Raw genomic sequence first — 23,842 nt, 5'->3', positions numbered from 1 at the left:
AAAGGGTTAGGCTTCTTTAAGAGAAGCAGTCATTTCTCAGAAAGATGTTGCAGATAGGGGCAACAGAGGCATAAGACTTAGTCTGCGTATGTGATACAATACAAACTTTCCAGCTCCTCATCTTCACAGCTATTGGGATCATTCTTTTTAAAGTTAGTATCTTGAATATAGGATGAACCTACGTCAAGCTGAAGTATTTGATTACATCACAAAAATATCTGGCTCATCCATTTCTTCATGTATGTTAACATCTCTATTTACATTTTAGTACAAAACAAAACAAAAAAAACAAAACCATGCTCAGTCTAGTGTATTTACAAAAATGTAAACTACAGATATTTCTATTTTGGATTACGATATTTAAAAAGTCTATGTAAAAACCTTACTGGAATTCACTTTCCATCCTCAGTTATTGCCTAAATCTATGAAGTGCTTCAAAGTTAGGAGGTGTTTTACTACATCTATTACGTTAGTGGCAGTGCATGCGTAACAGAACAGTGCTTCCTAAGTGAAATTTTGAATACACATTTGCGTGTTAATACATGAATGTGTATATGGGGTTAAATTTTGGATGGTTAGGAGATATTTAAAAAACAGACCCTGCTAGTCCATAAGGGCGCCATGTAAACAAAGAGAAATCCAGTCATAGCACATAACTTCCACATCTAAAAAAATGACAAATTCATTGTTAGGGAAGAGGCATTAGGCTAAGTGGGAAGGGATAGGGGGAAATCAGGTTTTCATTTCTAAGATTCATTAATCTAATTAGCATCCTTTCAAAAAAACCATAACAAAGTGTCAAATATACGAATCAGTCTTATCCCATTTTGACAGACTTAACCTCGGTTAAAGCATAAAAAGTAATAGAAAACTGAAAAGCCAAATGAAATCTATCATGGTTGATCTCATATAAATGGCATCTGGTCCCATCACTGCATGGCAAATATATGGGGAAACAGTGGAAACAGTGACAGACTTCAGTTTTTTGGGCTCCAAAATCACTGCAGATGGTGACTGCAGCCATGAAATTAAAAGACGCTTGTTCCTTGGAAGAAAAGCTATGACCAACCTAGATAGCATATTAAAAAGTAGAGACATTACTTTGCCAACAAAGGTCCACCTAGTCAAAGCTATGGTTTTTCCACTGGTCATGTATGGATGTAAGAGTTGGACTATAAAGAAAGCTGAGCACCAAAGAATTTATGCTTTTGAACTGTGGTGTTGGAGAACTCTTGAGAGTCCCTTGGACTGCAAGGAGATCCGACCAGTACATCCTAAAGGAAATCAACCCTGAATATTCATTGGAAGGACTGATGCCGAAGCTGAAACTCCAATACTTTGGCCACCTGATGCAAAGAATTGACTCATTGAAAAGACCCTGATGCTGGGAAAGATTGATGGAGGGAGGAGAAGGGGATGACAGAGGATGAGATGGTTTGATGGCATCACCGATTCAATGGACATGAGTTTGAGTAAACTCCAGGAGCTGGTGATGGACAGGGAGGCCTGGTGTGCTGCAGTCCACGCGGTTGTAAAGAGTCGGACATGAATGAGCAACTAAACTGAAGTCTACCCAACTCAAAACATTTTCTAAAATGCAACATTTAACTTTTGAAAGAAGTTAATCTTTTATTACATATCATAACTACAATGTACACAGACTGATAAATAATATTATATAGTAACTGAAGGAGAAAAACTAGCCTGGTACAGTCTAAAGATATCCTTTCACAATCAGATGTGTATGCCTCTTTAGACCTAACTACTCTGATTCGATTAAGTTATTCTATATCTTTAGGACCAGTGCTTATAAATATTGAATGTGCATATTCATCATCTGGGGAACTTGTTAAATCAGATTCTTGCACTTCTAACAGGCTCCCATGAGATGCTGATGCTCCTGGTCTGTGGAGCATCAAGGTTCCTAGACTACAAGTAACTTAAAGATTAGGAAACAAGACTAATTCATCAAATCCATACGTAGATACAGTAAGTCCACAGCAAACAATTCTTGAATAAGCTTCAAAATCTTGTTTGTAAAACATGAAATGTCAAGTATGGTGGTGAGGATTGGATTTGGAATCAGAACAGATATTACCGTGTATCTAATTCAATGAATTACTAGGTGTGTGACGTTAGGCCAACCACTTTGCCTCTCTAAACCTCAAATTTCACCTGGAAAACAGAGATGGATAATAATGCCAATTTCATAGTTTTGAAGATTATATAAGAAGACATAAGCAAAACATTAAGCGCAATATTTGACACAGTACAGAGCTGATAAACATTAGTTACTATTAATACTAAACAATTGAAATAATTTTCATAAGCTGTAAAATGTTATACAGATGAGCTATTAATATACTTGTAAACAGGCAAATATTTAATTCTACAGTAATTCAACCCCAATTCTACCCCAATTAACTAAAAAAACAAAATGGAAAACAATTTTTAGGACATACAGAATGGCATATACAACTATAAGCTCAACCTTTTTTAAGTTCATTTCAAAAAGTAAATTCAATATATATCTAATTGTAGAAAGAGAAACAATCTGAGTAACCTGTAAGATATTTTTATGAGGAAGGGGAGAGGGGAAGTGGTGGAGGGGGGAAAGATTTAATTCCTCAGCATTTCTTCTTGTATAATTTGCATTCATGTCTTCAGGATCCATAGCCTTTTCTTTTGTAGTCTCCATCTAAACTCATCTGATGAACTGATCATATTTCAGATACTGAATTTTTCCACAGTAGTATTTCAATTTTTTATAAAGTTTTAATTTTATCTGCTGATATTCTCCATCTGTTCACTCACTATGGCCATTTTCCCACTTTAGTACTTGAACATATTACAGCAGCTGCTTTAAAACTCTTGATTGCTAATTTCAACATCTAGGCCATCTTGTGGTCTGTTTCTACTGAATGATTTTTAAAATTCTTGATTATGGGTCATATTGGGTTGGCCAAAAAGTTCGTTTGGATTTTCTCATAAGCACCTACAGAAACCTGAACTTTTTGGCCAACCCAATATTTCTTGTGATTTTGAATCTTTATTTCACATGCCTAGGACCTTTTGATTGAATGTGGACATAAGTTTTGACTGAATAGTGGACAATATGTTGAAGTTGAGTATGGATTATATCATCAACCTTAACAGGTGTTGAGTTTTAGTCTGTCATGCAGTTAAATTCCTGGTGGATCCTTCTGATCACTCTTGGTTTTATTCTTTATTAGGGTGGGTCTATATCAGCTAGAACTTTGTTTTAGGGTATGGCTTTCACGCTAAGAAGTGATCCTTACTCTTAATAAGTGGCCTTTCTGGGATTTCAATAGAATGACTGAGGTGCTCAGCAAGGTTTCACTACATCTACTCCTAGCACCACATGACTTCTCATGTCACTGGGCAGCTCTCAGCCTCAGAGCAGGCGCCTGAGGTCTGGTGGTGGAGTCTTGACCAGCTCATATGTGACCCAGGCCGAAGGCAGGGACCTACACTGAACCTACACACAAGACTTCTAGGAATGCCCCTTAGCAGTTCCTTTCTCTCCGGTGCCCACCCTCACAAGTTCAAGTCACTTTAGCAGCCCAGAACTTCCATTTCTTCCTCCTTAGCTTAATGAGGCTACAATTCCACTTGAGTTCAAATCACTCTGCAGTGCAACAGCAAAGTACTCTCCAGTCAGAGAGAGGTGGGGCATAAAGCAACTGCAGAATTTATCCAGCACTTCCTGAAGATTATATTTTTACTTCTCAGGAGTCTCAGAAGCACTTGCCAACACAGTTATCTTGTCAGTTGATTTCATCACTCTGGAAAAGAAACTTCTGTCCATGCTTTGAAGTTATCCAGCTTCCAATGAGGTCTTCAAACTGAAAACATCATCTGAATTGAGTTCCTGGAAGGCAAACCATCTGTTTTTCTCTTCTTCATTTGTGTATTCTTCAACTCTTGCCCCTGTAACCCCATACCTTTCTTGTTTTGAAATTCTTTGTCACTCAAAGCTATAAAATAGCTCTCATTTTCTATGCCTTTGTCCACAGTAGAAACAACGAAATGACAGTAAAGAAGTTTATTAAATTTGGAGAAAACTGCAGTCAGAGATATATCTCAGCAGGCTGCTAACCCGAGTCTCTGCTCTTTTTATAAATCTGAATGAGAATATCAAACTGGCTGGCTGAATAAGCAGTAAAGAGCTGCATTTGCTTGGAAAGAATAATGAAGTTATACTTGATCACAATAATCAAGTCTGCAATAGTGGTTTCAATACCAATGAAAGATGTGTGATGTTTAAGAAAAGCAAATCTTGAGGAAAGGGGACTGGCTAAACCATTATACTAGAGATGACAGCTCTGTCATGGTTGATGCTTTTTAGTTCTTTGCAAGAAAAGTTTCTCTGTTACAGAGATTCCTACTGTTTCTCTGAATTTAAACAGATGCTTTGTAATTTTCCTTTAGCTTCTCTACCCACTGTGTTTCACATCTTATTTTTCTAAGGACGATTCCTTAAAGGAAAACAGAACTGCAACTTCTGCTTTTTAGAATGTGGCTTTTATATTAAACAATGTACCCACAATACAAGGTAAAATGACTTTTTCTTATCACACTATGAAGAAGATGCCAAAAAAGCAAATGGATCTTTATTATCGAGAAAGGTTCAATAGTCAGAATACAGTGGCAAGATAACTTTTCTCACTGGCAGAGATCCAATGCAACTCTTTTCAAGGATAATGTTAAAATGTATGCATATAAAATAAGAGCAATAAGAACTTAAAAAAGAAAAAGACTAAAAATCAGCTTATAGGTTAGGGCAAATGATCCCAGGGGGAAAGTGGGACCAAGAAGTAGAAACTCCTATCACACGTTATTTTAATAGCTATTGGAACTAATAATATCAATTTCTACCTCCCATGCTAGAATATAAATTCTGTTAATTTGGGAGCAATTTATTTTGCAAAATACTGCATCCATGTATATGTGTCTAACTCTTAGTATGCATGTTCATTAAACATAATGAAAGAAAATATAAATAAACAAAAGCTGTCATTGGAATTTTTAGAAAGAAGCTGAATTTCTTCACAAGTGAAATCAAATAAAGAGAAAAAGAGGACAAATTAAATATAAGCTTGTTAATCAAAAAGACAACTTTTGGAAATACAAGACACCTATCCATTACCTAAAATGAAGGAGAAATTTTAAAGAGATACTAATACCTGCCTGGTAAAGACCTGGCTATTACAAGCTCTCTTAATTCTTGAACTCCTAGAGCTTTTGTCTTCAATATTTTCCCCATCTCTATGTAAGTTTCACAAATTCATAAAATATAACATCTAGGATATCATCATAAAAGACATCTCATAGCATTTCCTAGAGAAGGCATTAAACAAACTTAACATAGTTAAGTGCCACAGGCTGAACTGTTCCCCCAAATTGGTATGCCGAAGCCTTAAGCATCACTTAGGGCTTCAGAATGTGACCTATGTGGAGACAGGACCTTTAAAGAGGTGATTAAGTTGAAATGAGGCCACTAAGTGGGTAGATCAGTCCAATCTGATTGGCACATATAAGAAGAAATCCGGACACACAGACACACCAGGGGTGCATGTGCCTAGAAGACAGACTATGTGAAAACACAGCAAGAAAGCAGTCAAGGACAGAGGAGAAAACAAAAACACACAAAAACCAAAAACCTGTCACTCCCTTGATCTTGGAATTCTAGCCTCCAGAACCATTCTAGAGAAAGTAAATTTCTGTTGTTTAAGCCACTCAGTTTGTGGTATTTTCCTATGGCAACTCTACAAAATAAATATAATAAGTAGTGACATAAACTAGATGGCCACATTAATATTAATAGTTCTGGTCAAACAATAGTTGACAAAAATACTTCAATAATGTAACTTTAGTTTGGACTAATTTTCTTTATGTTAGGAAGCAAACAGCAAGTTATTTCTAGAAAGATCACTGTATAGCCTTTGAATGTTAAAAAAAGATGATTCTATAGAGACGCATATACAGTAAGTACTGGTATATAAGACACAGACTTTGCTGAGCAGATTTTATTATGCAATTTGACAGAAAATACAGTCAGAAACAGAATTAGAGTTTGAACATATGATATGCCCAAATCCTCAGACTTTAGTCATCCTGAAAAAGAAAAAGAAATTCATTTAGAGGAACTCTGATTTATACAGTGGTTTTAAAGTACCTGTCTGTGAAATTTAGTTCTTGGCCAAGTAAGGGTAGTATTAATATTACATAATAATCTTTTTTCCAAGTAGAAAATATTCAAGTTACCTGTAAAAGGGGTTTTATTGAATACTTGACTCATCTTCTCTTTCAAGACAAGCTTCTGTTCTTTCAATGGCCATATTGAGGATTAAATATAAAGATGAACTTCTATAGATGTAGCAGCCGCATTTTGGGATGAATATTGGGGGATATAAACTAGAAATATCAGTACTACTTTGTTTTATAATAAATTAGAATAATTTTAAAACTTAAAATTCTTAGAACAAAATAAAAAAATTAAAATTGTAAACAAAAAACAAACCTTAATTACATACATATCTTTTCAAATTCATATAGAAAATTCCAAACAAACCTCTGAGAAATTGTTTTTCAAATTGTAAACATAAATGAATTTGGAAGAGAGCACAAAAAGAGGCCACACATTATGAAAGCAGAGACATGCTGTAGTATAGGATCAAGAAACTGGGATTCTGACCTTGACTAAGTCATTACCATGTGCTATCACTTTGGATATGCATTTGACTTCTTTGAGGCTCAAGTTCTTTTCTTGAAAACTAAAAGGGCTGAGTTGCTTTAAAATGTAGGATTTAATGAGTCAGTGATTTAAAATATGATTCAGAACAGATTTAAGTCTGTTAGAACACTTAAATATAAAAAAGGAGTAACTGGGACCCATGTGGTGGCAGAGTGGTAAAGAATCCATCTGCCAGTGCAGGGGATGCAAGAGACGTGGGTTCGATCCTGGGTTGGGAAGATCCCCTGGAGGTGGAAATGGCCACCCACTCCAGTGTTCTTGCCTGGAGAATCCCATGCATAGCGGAGGAGCCTGGGGGCTACAGTCCATGGGGTTGCAAGGAGTGACATGACTGAGCAACTCAGCATGTACACGTGTATAGGAGAACTCATGAAAACAGCACCTGGGCATTATTTTCATTTGAATTGACTTCAAAACTTACTTCAGTTTTTGCTAGGCAAGAAAACCAATCATTCCCAAAGTAACAGCTAATTCAGAAATTTGAGAAATTAAAAAGGGCTCTGCAGGTATTATCTTTCTTATAATTAACAAATACCATATGACAAACGCCTAGTGTAATATGTAGAACTTAGGGGTGCTCATTACATAGAGCTATTACTCCTGCTTGTTTTGGCACAGCACTAATTAAGTGACCTTATTTCCTGACTCTTTATTCTTTAATCTCCAATATTACTTCCTCCTTACACTTTCATTCCTTCTGTATGGATATTAGTAATAACATGGGACATTGGCAGGATAAGAGACTACAGAATAGAGCTAGGTATCTACTTTCTGAATAAAGTACCCATAATGAGAGAGAATAATCTTTAGAGAAGTTTAATCAAAATCTACCAAAGAATGCTAACATCTGGACCATATTTTATTCACAAGTACATCATGAAAAATTTGTTTAATACTTTAACAAACATACATATTTTAGGACTATTTTTATATAAACTTAGAATAACAAAAAGCTTTATATATTTCTGAAATTTTATAAAATATAAATAATGAATAAAAAATTGATAACCAATCTTATTTTCAAAATGATTTACAGAAATTGCTAACTATGGGAAAATTATTGATTTTTAAAATTCTGGCCATTAAGATTTTTAGTAACAAAAATTAATCATAAAGTATGAACAGGCCAAACAAATCCCTATATGCACAGGGATGCTACAGTTGCATTATACAGTACACTCTGCTGTATTTTTACTGTTAATTCACAATACTACAGTTATGTCTTTTTAGGCTGTTATTCTTATGCATGAACAATGACCTCACTGTCAGTGTCATTTACCTGAGCTAACTGTCAGTTAGGAAACAGTGAAGCCAGGCTTCAGATGGACAGGTCAGGGAACTCTACTGTTGACTCCTGTTACTTTCACTTGAGTCTGCTCTTTGAGAAAGGTAGACTTCCAGGCATTGTATATTATAGTTGGGTGATGGGTACCATGATGGCACCCATGAGCTGGAGCTTAGACAGGGTTTGATATGAGCCATGTTTTTACTTTTCCAGGTTACCATGTAGATAGAACAGAGTCATAACCAGATGATCTAGTTGTAAGTCATATGACAGATTTGTCTTTGAATCCTTACAGGCTTCAGTAAATTTTCTTAAGAGGTAATACAGTACAGTGTGGAAGAGGACAAAGAGTGGAGCTGGACAAGCTCAGTATAAATCGTGGCTCTGACGTGTGCTAGCTGTGTAACCAACAGATATTGTGTATACCCTTTGACAGTGCTGTCATACTGAAAACAGGGAAATAACAATGAGTAGCTAACTGAAGTTACTGAGTGGATTAAATAAGAAAATGAAGAAGAAATGGAGAAGTACGTTTTTCCTTCTGTATCACCTGGGATATATGTTGGAAATATAAAAATATCAGTTACAAAGTAAGTCACAGGAATGTACGGTATAGCACAGGGAACATAGTCACAAATACTGTAATAACTCTGTATGGTGGGTAATTATAAAAATGTTGAATCTTGTATTCAACATTGTATATATAAAACTAATCTAATAGTTTAAGTCAATTATATGTCAATAGAAAATACTAAAAGATTCCAACTGAAAACAAATACAGACATATATAAACCACAGCTGCAACTGTGGTTTCTGGAAGTGAAAAACTAACATAAGTTTGAAAAGTTGAAGAAAGTTAACATGTCTCCCCAAAAATATAGCTATAGAAACCAGCATGACAAAAAAACTTGTTGATAACATTCTTGCTTTTTTTTTTTATGCTACCAAAGAACTATCCTTCCAATAATATTCTCAATTCTAAGAAATTAATTGAAGTCTTTCAAATAATCACATTCAGATAGATATTCAATGTTATATATTCATTACACAGAAAAAAAATGAAAATTAAGTCAATATATTTAACAAAGCAATATAACCCTAGGATCAAAAATCAAACAGATAAATTATTCAAAAATTTTAATTATATACAAAGTAACTTTCACACAAGGCAAAATTCTTAAGTAATTAAACTCTGCAAGTTCTTTGATAAATTGTACATACAAAGTCCCTTCAAATTTTTCAAATTATATGAAAGTAAAAGAACCTCTAAAGTACTATTAAGATAGTATATACTAAAAAGGAAATTTGTTGAAAAAGAATTATGCAACAGTGCTCGTAGCTAACGAAAGTGATTGAAATATTACCAGATGATTCACTAAGGTACCACAAATACAAAGAAGTGAACAATTGATTCTCCATAAATGAAGAGCCCTTTGCCCAAGAATAAATCGCCTTATTCAAAAAATGACCAGAGGTGCTAAAAGTCAGCCAATGTTAATATGACTCAACAGGGTTCAATTTACAACAGACAGACAACATGGTGCTATTTCTAAGAGTTCTTGAAATTTAATTTTACTACATATTAAGCTTTGAGTTGAAAAAAAGTAAATCTATCCCAGCTACCTAGAAATTCATCTAATTTAATACAATTCAATGAATATATGGAGGGAGTTTGAGGGGAAATAAATAATAATAAAATAAAAAATTTGGACTTAAATCAAAGATTAAATGTATTCTCTTTTAGTAAAATGGTGTTTCTCTGGCTTTTAAAAATCTTCAGACAAAATTCAAACTTTTATGACTAAAAAATCCTATTTGGGTTATATCCCTAAATTTAACTATGACTTTTATCCCCCAACATGAAATTTTGAAAATCTTGGCCTGAGTAATTAATTTCAAAGTACCACTCATTTTTACTTGGGGGGCAAGAGTCCTAGAAAATTCCTGTTTAACTCAAGGGTAGTACAGATTATAGCCTAAAAGTCAATCTTTCAAAGAACCATTTCCTTGAAATCTGGAGTCTTAATAATGTGAGGTTAGACTAAAGGCAGGAAAAATACATTAAAAAAATTCACAACCTTGGAGTAAAAAATTGTACTACTTTTGTCATAAATTGAACCCTGCTTTATTTTAAAATAAGCAAAAATAAAAATTAATAGAGCAATTCACACGGTTAAGTCAGAGGAAGAACTGCAACCCCAATTTAACTGATTTTTAATAATTACTGTCCCAATGAGTTTAGAAGAAACACAGCCCAAGAGATTATCATTTAGCATAGGAATAAAAAATTAATATATACAAAATGCAATGCATTAGATAATTTTCTGATGCTGCGTTAGCATTGCATATAGCAAGGATTAGAAACAAAATAGAAATGTCTATTTCCTACCTATATCACTGGCTACCATCTTGGAAAACTTTCTGCTTTTGATCTTCACTGAAAATAATATTTTGATATAAAATGTCAAAATCTATTCAAGGTAAACTAAATGAATTAAATGTAATTAAAAGAAAATACTTTAAAGATACTATACCCTTTTCTATAAAATTATTCATTTTTTGTTCATCATCTGAATTGTGGGGTGATGGAGAACCTACACAAATGAAGACAATGGAAGGAACAGGCATAGATCAGTCACAAACACTGAGTTGTAACAGGGAAAAGTACAAACAAAGTAATCTGGTAACCCCTAGGATAAGTTCCCACACTACTGGCCACAAGAAAATATCGTGTATATAGTTAATAAAAATTCATATAATATTAAGTAGCAACAGCAATCAGTAATACATTATCTTTCGTGGCAGACCACTCTCTAGTATATGTATTAACTCTAACCTATAATAATTTTTCCATAAGATACAAGTATTTGGCAAAGTCTTCATATATATTGTTAACTTAGAGAATAGATAAATAAAACATAAGAAGCTAACTGTTTGTGAAAGAAAATGTAAAAATTCTTGATATTAGTTAACTGAATAAGGTTTACCTAGTGGCACATAGAATGGGTGAATTTAACTCAGATGACCATTATATCTACTACTGTGGGCAGGAATCCCTCAGAAGAAATGGAGTAGCCATCATGGTCAACAAAAGAGTCTGAAATGCAGTACTTGGATGCAATCTCAAAAACAACAGAATGATCTCTGTTCATTTTCAAGGCAAACCATTCAATATCACAGTAATCCAAGTCTATGCCCCAATGAGTAACACTGAAGAAGCTGGAGTTGAACAGTTCTATGAAGACCTACAAGACCTTTTAGAACTAACACTCAAAAAAGATGTCCTTTTCATTATAGGGGACTGGAATGCAAAAGTAGGAAGTCAAGAAACACCTGGAATAACAGGCAAATTTGGCCTTGGAATACAGAATGAAGCAGGGCAAAGACTAATAGAGTTTTGCCAAGAAAACGCACTGGTCATAACAAACACCCTCTACAACAACACAAGAGAAGACTCTATACATGGACATCACCAGATGGTCAACACCGAAATCAGATTGATTATATTCTTTGCAGCCAAAGATGGAGAAGCTCCATACAGTCAGCAAAAACAAGACCAGGAGCTGACTGTGGCTCAGATCATGAACTCCTTATTGCCAAATTCAGACTTAAATTGAAGAAAGTAGGGAAAACCACTAGACCATTCAGGTATGACCTAAATCAAATCCCTTATGATTATACAGTGGAAGTGAGAAATAGATTTAAGGGCCTAGATCTGATAGACAGAGTGCCTGATGAACTATGGAATAAGGTTCGTGACATTGTACAGGAGACAGGGATCAAGACCATCCCCATGGAAAAGAAATGCAAAAAAGCAAAATGGCTGTCTGGGGAGGCCTTACAAATAGCTGTGAAAAGATGAGAAGTGAAAAGCAAAGGAGAAAAGGAAAGATATAAGCATCTGAATGCAGAATTCCAAAGAATAGCAAGAAGAGATAAGAAAGCCTACAGCTATCAATGCAAAGAAATAGAAGAAAACAACTGAATGGGAAAGACTAGAGATCTCTTCAAGAAAATTAGAGATACCAAGGGAATATTTCATGCAAAGATGGGCTCGATAAAGGACAGAAATGGTATGGACCTAACAGAAGCAGAAGATATTAAGAAGAGGTGGCAAGAATACACAGAAGAACTGTACAAAAAAGATCTTCACGACCCAGATAATCATGATGGTGTGATAACTCACCTAGAGCCAGACATCCTGGAATGTGAAGTCAAGTGGGCCTTAGCATCACTACAAACAAAGCTAGTGGAGGTGATGGAATTCCAGTTGAGTTTTCAAATTTTCAATTTCCAGTTGAGTTATTTCAAATCCTGAAAGATGATGCTGTGAAAGTGCTGCACTCAATATGCCAGTCAATTTGGAAAACTCAGCAGTGGCCACAGGACTGGAAAAGGTCAGTTTTCATTCCAATCCCAAAGAAAGGCAATGCCAAAGAATGCTCAAACTACCGCACAATTGCACTCATCTCATCTCACACGCTAGTATAGTAATGCTCAAAATTCTCCAAGCCAGGCTTCAGCAATATGTGAACCGTGAACTTCCTGATGTTCAAGTTGGTTTTAGAAAAGGCAAGGGAACCAGAGATCAAATTGCCAACATCCGTTGGATCATGGAAAAAGCAAGAAGAGTTCCAGAAAAACATCTATTTCTGCTTTATTGACTATGCCAAGGCCTTTGACTGTGTGGATCACAATCAACTGTGGAAAATTCTGAAAGAGATGGGAATACCAGAGCACCTGACCTGCCTCTTGAGAAACCTATATGCAGGTCAGGAAGCAACAGTTAGAACTGGACATGGAACAACAGACTGGTTCCAAATAGCAAAAGGAGTACGTCAAGGCTGTATATTGTCACCCTGCTTATTTAACTTATATGCAGAGTACATCATGAGAAATGCTGGACTGGAAGAAACACAAGCTGGAATCAAGAGTGCCAGGAGAACTATCAATAACCTCAGATATGCAGATGACACCACCCTTATGGCAGAAAGTGAAGAGGAACTAAAAAGCCTCTTGATGAAAGTGAAAGTGGAGAGTGAAAAAGTTGGCTTAAAGCTCAACATTCAGAAAACGAAGATCATGGCATCTGGTCCCATCACTTCATGGGAAATAGATGGGGAAACAGTGTCAGAATTTATTTTTTTGGGCTCCAAAATCACTGCAGATGGTGACTGCAGCCATGAAATTAAAAGACGCTTACGCCTTGGAAGGAAAGTTATGACCAACCTAGATAGCATATTGAAAAGCAGAGACATTACTTTGCCAACAAAGGTCCATCTAGCAAGGCTATGGTTTTTCCTGTGGTCATGCATGGATGTTAGAGTTGGACTGTGAAGAAGGCTGAGCGCTGAAGAATTGATGCTTTTGAACTGTGGTGTTGGAGAAGACTCTTGAGAGTCCCTTGGACTGCAAGGAGATCCAACCAGTCCATTCTGAAGGAGATCAGCCCTGGCATTTCTTTGGAAGGAATGATGCTAAAGCTGAAACTCCAGTACTTTGGCCACCTCATGCGAAGAGTTGACTCATTGGAAAAGACTCTGATGCTGGGAGGGATTAGGGGCAGGAGGAGAAGGGGACGACAGAGGATGAGATGGCTGGATGGCATCACTGACTTGATGGACGTGAGTCTGGGTGAACTCTGGGAGTTGGTGATGGACAGGGAGGCATGGTGTGCTGCGATTCATGGGGTCGCAAAAAGTCGGATACGACTGAGCGACTGAACTGAACAGAGTGGCACACAGAATCCTGTACAAGTACTATCCTGATAAGGTTAATTTATAGAGTTAGCTTTCAAGATACAAACTTTAAAATTTTATATAAACTGTACTATTACCATACTGTACTATTACCATACAGGTCTTTAAAATACTGAGGATAATACTTACAATTTTAGGTATGTTCAAATATTTACTTTAATGAGGTATGAAATATTTTATTTCGACTCTGACTTTCAATAAGCATATCTAATACTTTTATAATTGAGATTTTATTTGTCCTTTTTTCTTAAAAAGATGTTTCTAAATTTTCATTGTATTTCTTTAACTTCTAACACATATCTTTTTTTATTAAGGAAATTCTAAGCAGTATTCTAGTTGACTATGAGAGTCAAACTATCTATTCTTTATAACACATTTCAAATGATAGCCATTAAAATGTTCAAAATCTCTCCAGCTTATAAATCACTTCCCCTCCTTTGAATTCTTGTAAAAGTTTACCTGTTATTTTTCTTATGATGTTAATCACTTAACACCTTATATTCTGAGTTTCAATACACTTGACCTTTCCCACTGAACTGAAGTGAAAAGCCGGGACCCCTATCTGATCGTTTCATCCCTTCAGGACTCAGTGGAGTTCTCTGCGTGTAGGAATCTCTAAGTAAACATTTGCTGAACGAATAAAGCTTTTCTGCTAGAAGTGAATGTCTAGAATATAACTGGAAGTAAATAAAGCGGTTTTTCTGTGCTGATTTCTTTTTTCTCCCAGTGAAAGTACTGAGCCTTAATAAAGAAGGTCAAAATTTGACCTTTCCCCACAAAATCACTTTCTTTCTTTGGACAGGTGGAAAATATCCTTGAAGTCTCTTCTCAGAACAAGTAAAACCTGTCAGCATTGGCAGGAGCCAATAACTTCTAAAATAGTCTCATAAAAATTACTCTTCTAAAACTACCTTATTTTTGCTAAATAGCATTTATAGAGCCTTATAAATGTTATATCCAAAAATATCACACGGGAAACACTGAGCTCAGCAACATTTTCAGGAATACAAATAAGTACCCTCCTTTCTCATATAAATATAATTCAGATTTAAAGAAGATAATAGTTATGAGAAGATGTTATATATAATTTAAAATACTATTCATCTCTGACACTATATAACCACTTGAATGTACAAAAATTGATTAATACTTATTTTATTCTATATATTTTATATAAAAGTAATAGCAAGATAGCATATCTAAACATGAATATAAAATTATAAAAATGTTCAGTAACTCCAACATAAAAACAGGCAACATAAGCCACAAACATAAGTAAAGAAAATCTTTTTCCCCCTAACTGAAAATGCCTACTACTAGTTGTCATAACTTCCATGATAGCTTATGAAAAAGTTCCAAAAATGTTTTTAGCATTTCCTACTTGAATATATTTTACAAATGACTATGATTAAACAAGCACAGAAAATACAGATAGCTTAAAAATTTTTTTTCTCTAGGGTACATAGAAACTCCTGAGGTCACCATCTCATGATATGTGGCCCTGTGTTTTCTTCAATTTGAAATGTATATATACAAATACATACGTACATATACACAAATACACATAAATTTTGGATACAGTACTAAAAATATCCCAACGTTACTAAAGTGCTCAGTGAAGCAATATGAGTTCTCTGAAATAAAGATCAAACAGAGATGGCAGAAATAATTTTCTATGTTAATTCAGGATGGCAAAAATTTTCTATTTCAGAGTTATTGTTGGTTTATTTAAAAATAAACAGAAAGGGAAAACTATACTTGTAATTTGGATTTTCTCAGGATGATTTTTGAATAGAGATTTGATATTCATTGGCTAAATTATTCAGATCACAAATTTTGGTTATGGGGTTTAAATGCTTTTCAAAAAGTTCCTCCTCACTTATATGTATTATTTCAAATGAACACATTAGTTGTGATAAAGGGCACATGACTACCTTTCATTTTCTATAATAGAGGTACTCTTCTTAGTATTTATGATTCAGTTGAACTTCCAACTCAGTATTTATGCTTCTTCTTTCATAAACATAAACATTGTTTTCTAGTAACTATTTCCAGAGGTTTATTCTGATTTCTATGATAGTTCTTAGTATTCATGCATGACTAACATCTATCTCCTGGTATATAAAACATGTTTTACGTACCATTATTGCCTACTAGTTTGGTTTGCTTTTGTAAAAGCGGTCTTTCCTGGTATGCGTGAATGGATACAAGTCTTCAAAAACTCTTCAGAGCATAATCAAAGACTAAACTAAATAAGAGTTTGTGTCTAAAGATGAGAGTCTGTGATTTATCAATAATTTCTGTGGTCACAATTTTTACTTTGCATTTCAAACACCTGAAAAATGCCTGGTGTCATATAAATTTCTGCATGTTACAACTATATCATCTTTTCCTCTGAACCAAAGAGCACAGAATATTTGAAAATGCTGAATGATGTTTGAGTTGCTCTGGTACAAAAGAGAGAATCTGGATTTTTACCACAACAAACTTTTTATATTTATTTACTTATATTTCAGTATACTTACATATTTATCTCTTCCAACAACACAAGAGAATACTCTATACATGGACATCACCAGATGGTCAACACCAAAATCAGATTGATTATATTCTTTGCAGCCAAAGATGGAGAAGCTCTATACAGTCAGCAAAAACAAGACTGGGAGCTGACTGTGGCTCAGATCACGAACTCCTTATTGCCAAATTCAGACTGAAATTGAAGAAAGTAGGAAAAACCACTAGACCATTCAGGTATGACCTAAATCAAATCCCTTTATACAGTGGAATAGATTTAAGAAATAGATTACAGAGAAATAGATTTAAGGGACTAGATCTGATAGACAAGAGTACCTGATGAACTATAGACGGAGGTTCGTGACATTGTACAGGACACAAGGATCAAGACCATCCCCCTGGAAAAGAAATGCAAAAGAGCAAAATGGCTGTCTGAGGGGGCCTTACAAATAGCTGTGAAAAGATGAGAAGTGAAAAGCAAAGGAGAAAAGGAAAGATATAAGCATCTGAATGCAGAGTTCCAAAGAATAGCAAGGAGAGATAAGAAAGCCTTCTTCAGCAATCAATGCAAAGAAATAGAAGAAAAAAACAGAACGGGAAGGACTACAGATCTCTTCAAGAAAATTAGAGATACCAAGGGAACATTTCATGCAAAGATGGGCTCAATAAAGGACAGAAATGGTATGGACCTAACAGAAGCAAAAGATATTAAGAAAAGGTGGCAAGAATACACAGAAGAACTGTACAAAAAAGATCTTCACGACCAAGATAATCACGATGGTATGATCACTCACCTAGAGCCAGACATCCTGGAATGTGAAGTCAAGTGGGTCTTAGAAAGCATCACTACAAACAAAGCTAGTGGAGGTGATGGAATTCCAGTTGAGCTCTTTCAAATCCTGAAAGATGATGCTGTGAAAGTGCTGCACTCAATATGCCAGCAAATTTGGAAAACTCAGCAGTGGCCACAGGACTGGAAAAGGTCAGTTTTCATTCCAATCTCAAAGAAAGACAATGCCAAAGAAAGCTCAAACTAAACTAAGATCATGGCATCTGGTCCCATTACTTCATGGGAAATAGATGGGGAAACAGTGGAAACAGTGTCAGACTTTATTTTTTTGGGCTCCAAAATCACTGCAGATGGTGACTGCAGCCATGAAATTAAAAGATGCTTACTCCTTGGAAGGAAAGTTATGACCAACCTAGATACATATTGAAAAGCAGAGACATTAGTTTGCCAACAAAGGTCCGTCTGGTCAAGGCCATGGTTCTTCCTGTGGTCATGTATGGATGTAAGAGTTGGACTGTGAAGAAAGCTAAGCGTTGAAGAATTGATGCTTTTGAACTGCAGTGTTGGAGAAGACTCTTGAGAGTCACTTGGACTGCAAGGAGATTCAACGAGTCCATCCTAAAGGAGATCAGTCCTGGGTGTTCATTGGAAGGACTGATGCTAAAGCTGAAACTCCAATACTTTGGCCACCTCATGTGAAGAGTTGACTCACTGGAAAAGACTCTGACGCTGGGACGGATTGGGAGCAGGAGGAGAAGGGGACAACAGAGGATGAGATGGCTGGATGGCACTACTGATTCGATGGACCTGAGTCTGGGTAATCTCCGGGAGTTGGTGATGGACAGGGAGGCATGGTGTGCTGCGATTCATGGGGTCGCAAAGAGTCGGACACGACTGAGCGACTGAACTGACTGAACTGATCATATTTATCTACAATTACCTCTTGTTGGGTTATTTCAAATTGTTATTTATACACACCTACTGAAAGTATGCCTTAGGATTAAAAGGAGTATTAATATACTTTGGATAAATCTTGTTAAAACACATTTGATGGTTATTTAATATATTAAAAGACAATATATCACATGTCCATGTTTTCCAGTTTGGTTTACAGACTTAACATACTGATAACTGCTATTATATGGCCTTGAGCTAAGGTGAGAAGATCAGAATAGTACTGTATATAGTTGGAGGAAAAATAGCAATAATTAAGAGAGATTATAATTCAAAATTATATTCAGAAATAGTTTTCATCCTGTGAGACAGGAAGTACATACTGCTCCACATTATTTGTTCAGTGTTATGCTACCAATGTTTAGCCCTAATATAGTATATAATAGTATATATATTATAGTTGTATGTGTTTTATTAGTGTAATGACTGAAGTTAAATGTGAAACTTAAATAATAAGAAAACCAGAAGGTGTATATATTTTAAGAGAAGAAATGATTAGCTTGAGCAGTATCAGGAAAATGCAATTTTAAAAAGAAAACCTCAAAAAAGCTTTTATGGTCCTATAGCTAATAAAATGGTCAACTGAAATACGAGGAAGTAAAATGCACTTTAGTTTTTCCTATTTTTTAACTATTTATGATATCGCAGAACTACCTATGGAAGATCAAAATCTGTCCATGAACAGTGTTACTTTAAGCTAAGAACAGTCTTTCCAGGAGAAAGCTGATGAAAAGATCCAGCCTTCAAACATGTCTGTTAAAATTACGAAGTTAAACTTATTAAATTTTAGCAAATTTTCAATCCACTAAAAAAAAAAAAACAATAAATTCAGGATCCTCCTAGTTTTAATTAAGGAGAATTAAAAGTAATGTTCTTCTGAAACAGTAACATATACATAGGTTACATAAGGCCAATATATGGATAACAAAGGACAAATGCTTTAATATAGCTACAAAATTATATATTACTTTGATCAAATCCAAACCAAATATAACTAGTCTACAATTATTCTAACTGTCCACAGTCACCATTAGACAATAAGTGTTAAAAATCTCTCATAACAAAATCTCTCATAACATTTAAATAGACATTATTCAAGGATTAGAGCACTATTTTACCAGCTGACTCCAGGACTACCAGGAGCAAAGATAAGACTGCAGATAACTAAACTTCTGATCCAACGATGAGAAATAAGATCTATTTCCCCCCCAAAAGTGTAAATATTAGAAAGCTAAGAAAACACTTGCATTACTCTCAACAGGTAATACCTGTAGATTTTTATCTAATGCATTTCTTTTAACTTAATTAGAATGCAAAGAATATAGTTATAATTTTAAGAATAAATAGGTAACACAAAAGCTCCATGTAGGTGTATTTTAAATGTTTATCTATAAAAATTTTGCACATTATATTTTTTGTAGCACTACAACTATTAATAAAATAAAAAGCAAATTACCGGAAGTTGGAGATTTGCAGCGATCTTCTGGGACTACTGCCCCTTCACTAATATCGCAAAGACCTGCTGAAAAACAAAAGCCAGACCAAGTCATACCACACACAAGTTTATGTAACTGCAGTTGTACCTGCTATTTACAGTACATATCTAATGACAGTCCATTTTTAAAAACTCAGCAGGTTATCAGACTACGCTGGCATTGATATTATGTTTAATAGCTTTGAGACAGGAATATAGGAGCATTCTGATATTAAAACTAATACAGAAGTCATCAGTTAAATAAGTAACAATTTTCAATCTGCTGTTCTTCAAGGACATTAGACATAACACAGGATTTTGTTCAAAGTCAGTGATTTGAGGGCATATGATACACTGCTTATTAAATTTCTCTTGAGGGAAAATATTTGGTTACTTTTTTGGTGATTTTTTTTACATTATAGGGACTCTCAACTCATATCTCAAAGTTGTTTCTGCTAAGTATATTTCAAATACACTCCCTTAAATATTACTGACAAATAATTAAGAAAATATTTTATACCATCAAATTTGCAACATTTAAAATACAATCATACCTTGTTTTATTGCATTTTGATGAAATTGCTTTTTTTGAAAAACAAATTGAAGGTTATGGGTACCCTGCATGGAGATGGCCTACAGAGACCTTTTTTTCAACAGTATTTGTCACTTCATGTTTGTATGTCGTATCTTCGTTAATTCTCATAATAATAACAAAAGAGTTTGAAATATTACATTTTCTATGATGATCTGTGATCACAATCTTTAATGTTACTATTTTTAATTGTTTTGGGGCACCACACACCACACTCACATAAGATAGCAAACTTAGCTAAGAAACATCTGTGTTCTGACTGCTCCATTGACCTGCCCTTCCCATCTTTCTCTTTCTCTCTCTCCCCTCAGTTTTCCCTATTCCTTGAGACACAAAACTAAAAGTACATCAGTTAATAACCCTACAATGGCCTCTAAGGTTCAGGTGAAAGGAAGAGTCAGTCAGTCACTCTCCGTTCTCTTTAAATCCAAAACCAGAAATAATTAAGCTTGGTGAGGAAGGCATGTCAAAAACTCAGAAAGGCTAGAATCTAGACCTCTTAAGGCAAACAGTTATCCAAGTTGTGACAGCAAAGGAAAAGTTCTTGAAGGAAGTTCAAAGTGCTACTCCAATGAACACATGAATGATCAAGTGAAATGGCCTTACTCTTTGACAGACAGAAAGCTTCAGTGGTCTGGATAGAAGATTCCATCAGTCACAACATCCCTTTAACCCAAAACCCAATCCAGAGCAAGGCCCTAACTCTCTTTAATTTTATGAAGACTGAGAGAGGCATGGAAGCTGCACAAAACTCTGAAGCTGGAAGAGGCTGGTTCATAAGGATTAGGAACAGAAGCCATCTCCACAACATAAAAGTACAAAGTGAAGCAGCAAGTTATCCAGGAAGTCTAGTAAGATAATTAATGGAGGTGGCTAGACCAGTCAACAGATTTCCAGTGTAGATGAAACAGCCTTCTATTGGAAGATGCCATCTAGGACACTCATAGCCAGGGAGCTTGGGATAGCTGGACAAAAGCTGCATGTCTAGGCCTCAGAAGTTATCAGGTATGAAATCAATGTATGTGCACGTTATTAACAGTATCTACCTTTCTATTCCTCTGGTAAAAGACATAACGTCACAATCTTTACAGTCCCTAAGAGAGCTCTTACAGTAACATTTAGAGAATGCTAAGTACTAAATTCGGAGAAGGCAATGGCATCCCACTCCAGTACTCCTGCCTGGAAAATCCCATGGACAGAGGAGCCTGGTAGGCTGCAACCCATGGGGTCGCTGAGGGTCGGACACGAATGAGCGACTTCACTTTCACTTTCACTAAGCACTGAACTGGGCTTCCCAGGTGGCGCTAGTGGTAAGGAACCTGCCTGACAACGCAGGAGACATAAGGGACACAAGTTCGATCCCTAGCTCGGGAAGCTCCCCTGGAGGAGGGGATGGGAACCCACTCCAGTACTCTTGCCTGGAGAATTCCACGGACAGAGGAGCCTGGTGGGCTACAGTCCATAGGGTCACAAAGAATCAGACATGACTGAAGCAACTGAGCACACACGAGTACCGAATTGAGTTTATAAGGAGTGTCTTCTATTTTGAACTGTGTATTACTGTCTTCATTGAATAGGGAGCTTTTGAATGACAGTTTTTTTTTTCTTTTTAACTTTCATCAAACTAATGATTCTAGAAAAAAAGCAAAACTAGTTCTTTATAATTCTAAGATGATAGATTAATTATAGGTATGCATGTATTAATCTCTGACATAATATCTATATATATAAATAAACTTTTTCTTGATAAAGCCTTAAGATAACAGGTTTTTAAACAGTAGAGATATATGGAAATAATTCAAGTGTCCATTGATGAAAAAGTGTCTAGATGAAAAAGAGTTATAAATATACAATGGAATATTATTCAGCCATAAAAATGATGAAATTTTGCCATTTGTGACAACTCGGATGGACCTTGAGGACATTATGCTAAGTGGAGTGAGTGAGGCAGAGAAAGACAAATACCATGTGATCTCATATTCCTCAACTAAGTAAATCAATAGTGATAATATATTCCAGGATTACAATGAGCCTGGTACTGAATAAAAATAATCAATTTTGAAATTTTAAGTCTTTGGTATTTTGTCAACTGTTTGAGCAAACTCTGGGAGACAGTGGAAGACAGAAGAGCCTCGTGTGTGCATGGGGTCACAAAGAGTTGGACACAACTTAGCGACTGAACGACAACTAAACTCTATAAAAATGTAGTGAGAGATGTTAATTTTCCTTCTTAAAATAGCCTAGGAGGAATCATTTAGGAAGCTAAATTAAATGTGATAGGAATAATTTAGTTATTAAATTCTGGAATAAGCTAAAAATCCCTTGCTTGCTTTCCATCTGACTCAGGGTAAAAGCTAGTCAAGTCCAAGAAGACTGGTTGATGTGTATGATCCTATGGTACATGACTGTGGTATTTATTACGTGACTATGGGTATCCCATTACCTCTCTGACTTTATTTCCTCTCCTACCTACTTCACCATCTCCCTGACTCTTTCATCCACACTGACCCTTCACTGTAACCTTGAACTCACTAGTTACACTGCTTCTGAGCCACTATACTTGCTATTCTCTACCTGAAATGTTCTCTCTACAGACATCCTCAAGGAGAACAGCTGTCTCCTTTAAACCTTTGTTCAAGATGCTCTATTTAGAATGTAACACCCTTGTCACTATTTCAAATCCCCCTCATTTGGCTATTTTTTCCTTTGGCACCTCTATGTAACTTACTATATACCACTTACCTTTTCAAACTCTGTCTTTTCCAGTATAATGTGAGCTACATGAGGGTAGAGAATTTGGTCTGTTTTAACACTGTGCTGGCTGAAAAGTTGGTTTGGGCTTTTCCATAAGATGGTATGTGTGTGTGTCGGGGGGTGTCTGACTCTTTGAGACATGAATGGACTGTACCCCGCCAGGCTTCTCTGTCCATGTAATTTTCCAGGCAAAGACATTGGAGTAGGTTGCCATTTCCTACTCCAAGGGATCTTCCCGACCCAGGAATGGAACCCATGTCTTTTTGCCTCCTGCACTGGCAGGTGGATTCTTTATCACTGTACTACCTGGTAAGATGGTATAGAAAAACCCAATTGAACTTTCTGGTCAACAACCCAACAGAATTACGATAATCAGCAGATACATATATGTAGCCAGAATACTTCACCACCCCTACTTGTACCCTGTGAGTTTCATAATTTTTATTATGAAAATACTGTAGATATTTTAGTCAATAGTTCAACTGTATTTTAAGACAGCTACAAAACACTTCAATGACAATGTTTTATCTCACAAAATAATTTCATGAGTGCCATCATATTCTTTATGAAAACCTACTAGCACCAAGTAGCAGCAAAAAAAAGTTTCTCCATTCATACTGATCTATTATGAAAGACAGAAGAACAATTTCATGGTATTTGGGCTTCACTTCAAGAATATATGCTAAAATATACACTTTAGCAAAAAATTCTTTTTTGCATCAATGCAATCAAAGAATTTTAGTAACAATTATTCTATATTTGATTTAATTTAAAATATAAATAATATATATTAGAGGCAAGACACAAATATTCTTAAAATGTTAAAGTATGTTTTAAAATAATTTTCTCTTAATTTTTAACTTTTTCTTTCTCCTTAATATTGTTCAAGTGAGCATAACAACAATAACATCTTAAACTGATAAAAACTTAAGTAGTTTTCCT

General features: G+C 35.4%; 1 protein-coding gene across 6 annotated transcripts in view; it reads right to left on the bottom strand.

Moving 5' to 3' along the window:
- STXBP5 (syntaxin binding protein 5) overlaps positions 1-23,842 on the bottom strand; it is a 157,927-nt gene that overhangs the window by 24,678 nt on the left and 109,407 nt on the right. For 2 of the 6 annotated variants that reach the window (NM_001191540.1, XM_059889790.1), the window contains 3 exons: positions 19,537-19,602; positions 10,598-10,657; positions 10,453-10,500 (listed from right to left, as the gene is read on the bottom strand). In NM_001191540.1, coding sequence (NP_001178469.1) covers positions 10,453-10,500; positions 10,598-10,657; positions 19,537-19,602 — 174 coding nt within the window. The remainder of the gene's footprint in view (positions 1-10,452; positions 10,501-10,597; positions 10,658-19,536; positions 19,603-23,842) is intronic. The other 4 variants (XM_024996769.2, XM_015472897.3, XM_005211027.5 and 1 more) reach the window with 4 other exon arrangements.

Source organism: Bos taurus, chromosome 9 (genome assembly GCF_002263795.3).
Source record: "Bos taurus isolate L1 Dominette 01449 registration number 42190680 breed Hereford chromosome 9, ARS-UCD2.0, whole genome shotgun sequence".
NCBI lineage: Eukaryota > Metazoa > Chordata > Mammalia > Artiodactyla > Bovidae > Bos > Bos taurus.
Note: the sequence above shows the minus strand (reverse complement) of the source record. Positions and strands in the feature narration are given on the sequence as shown.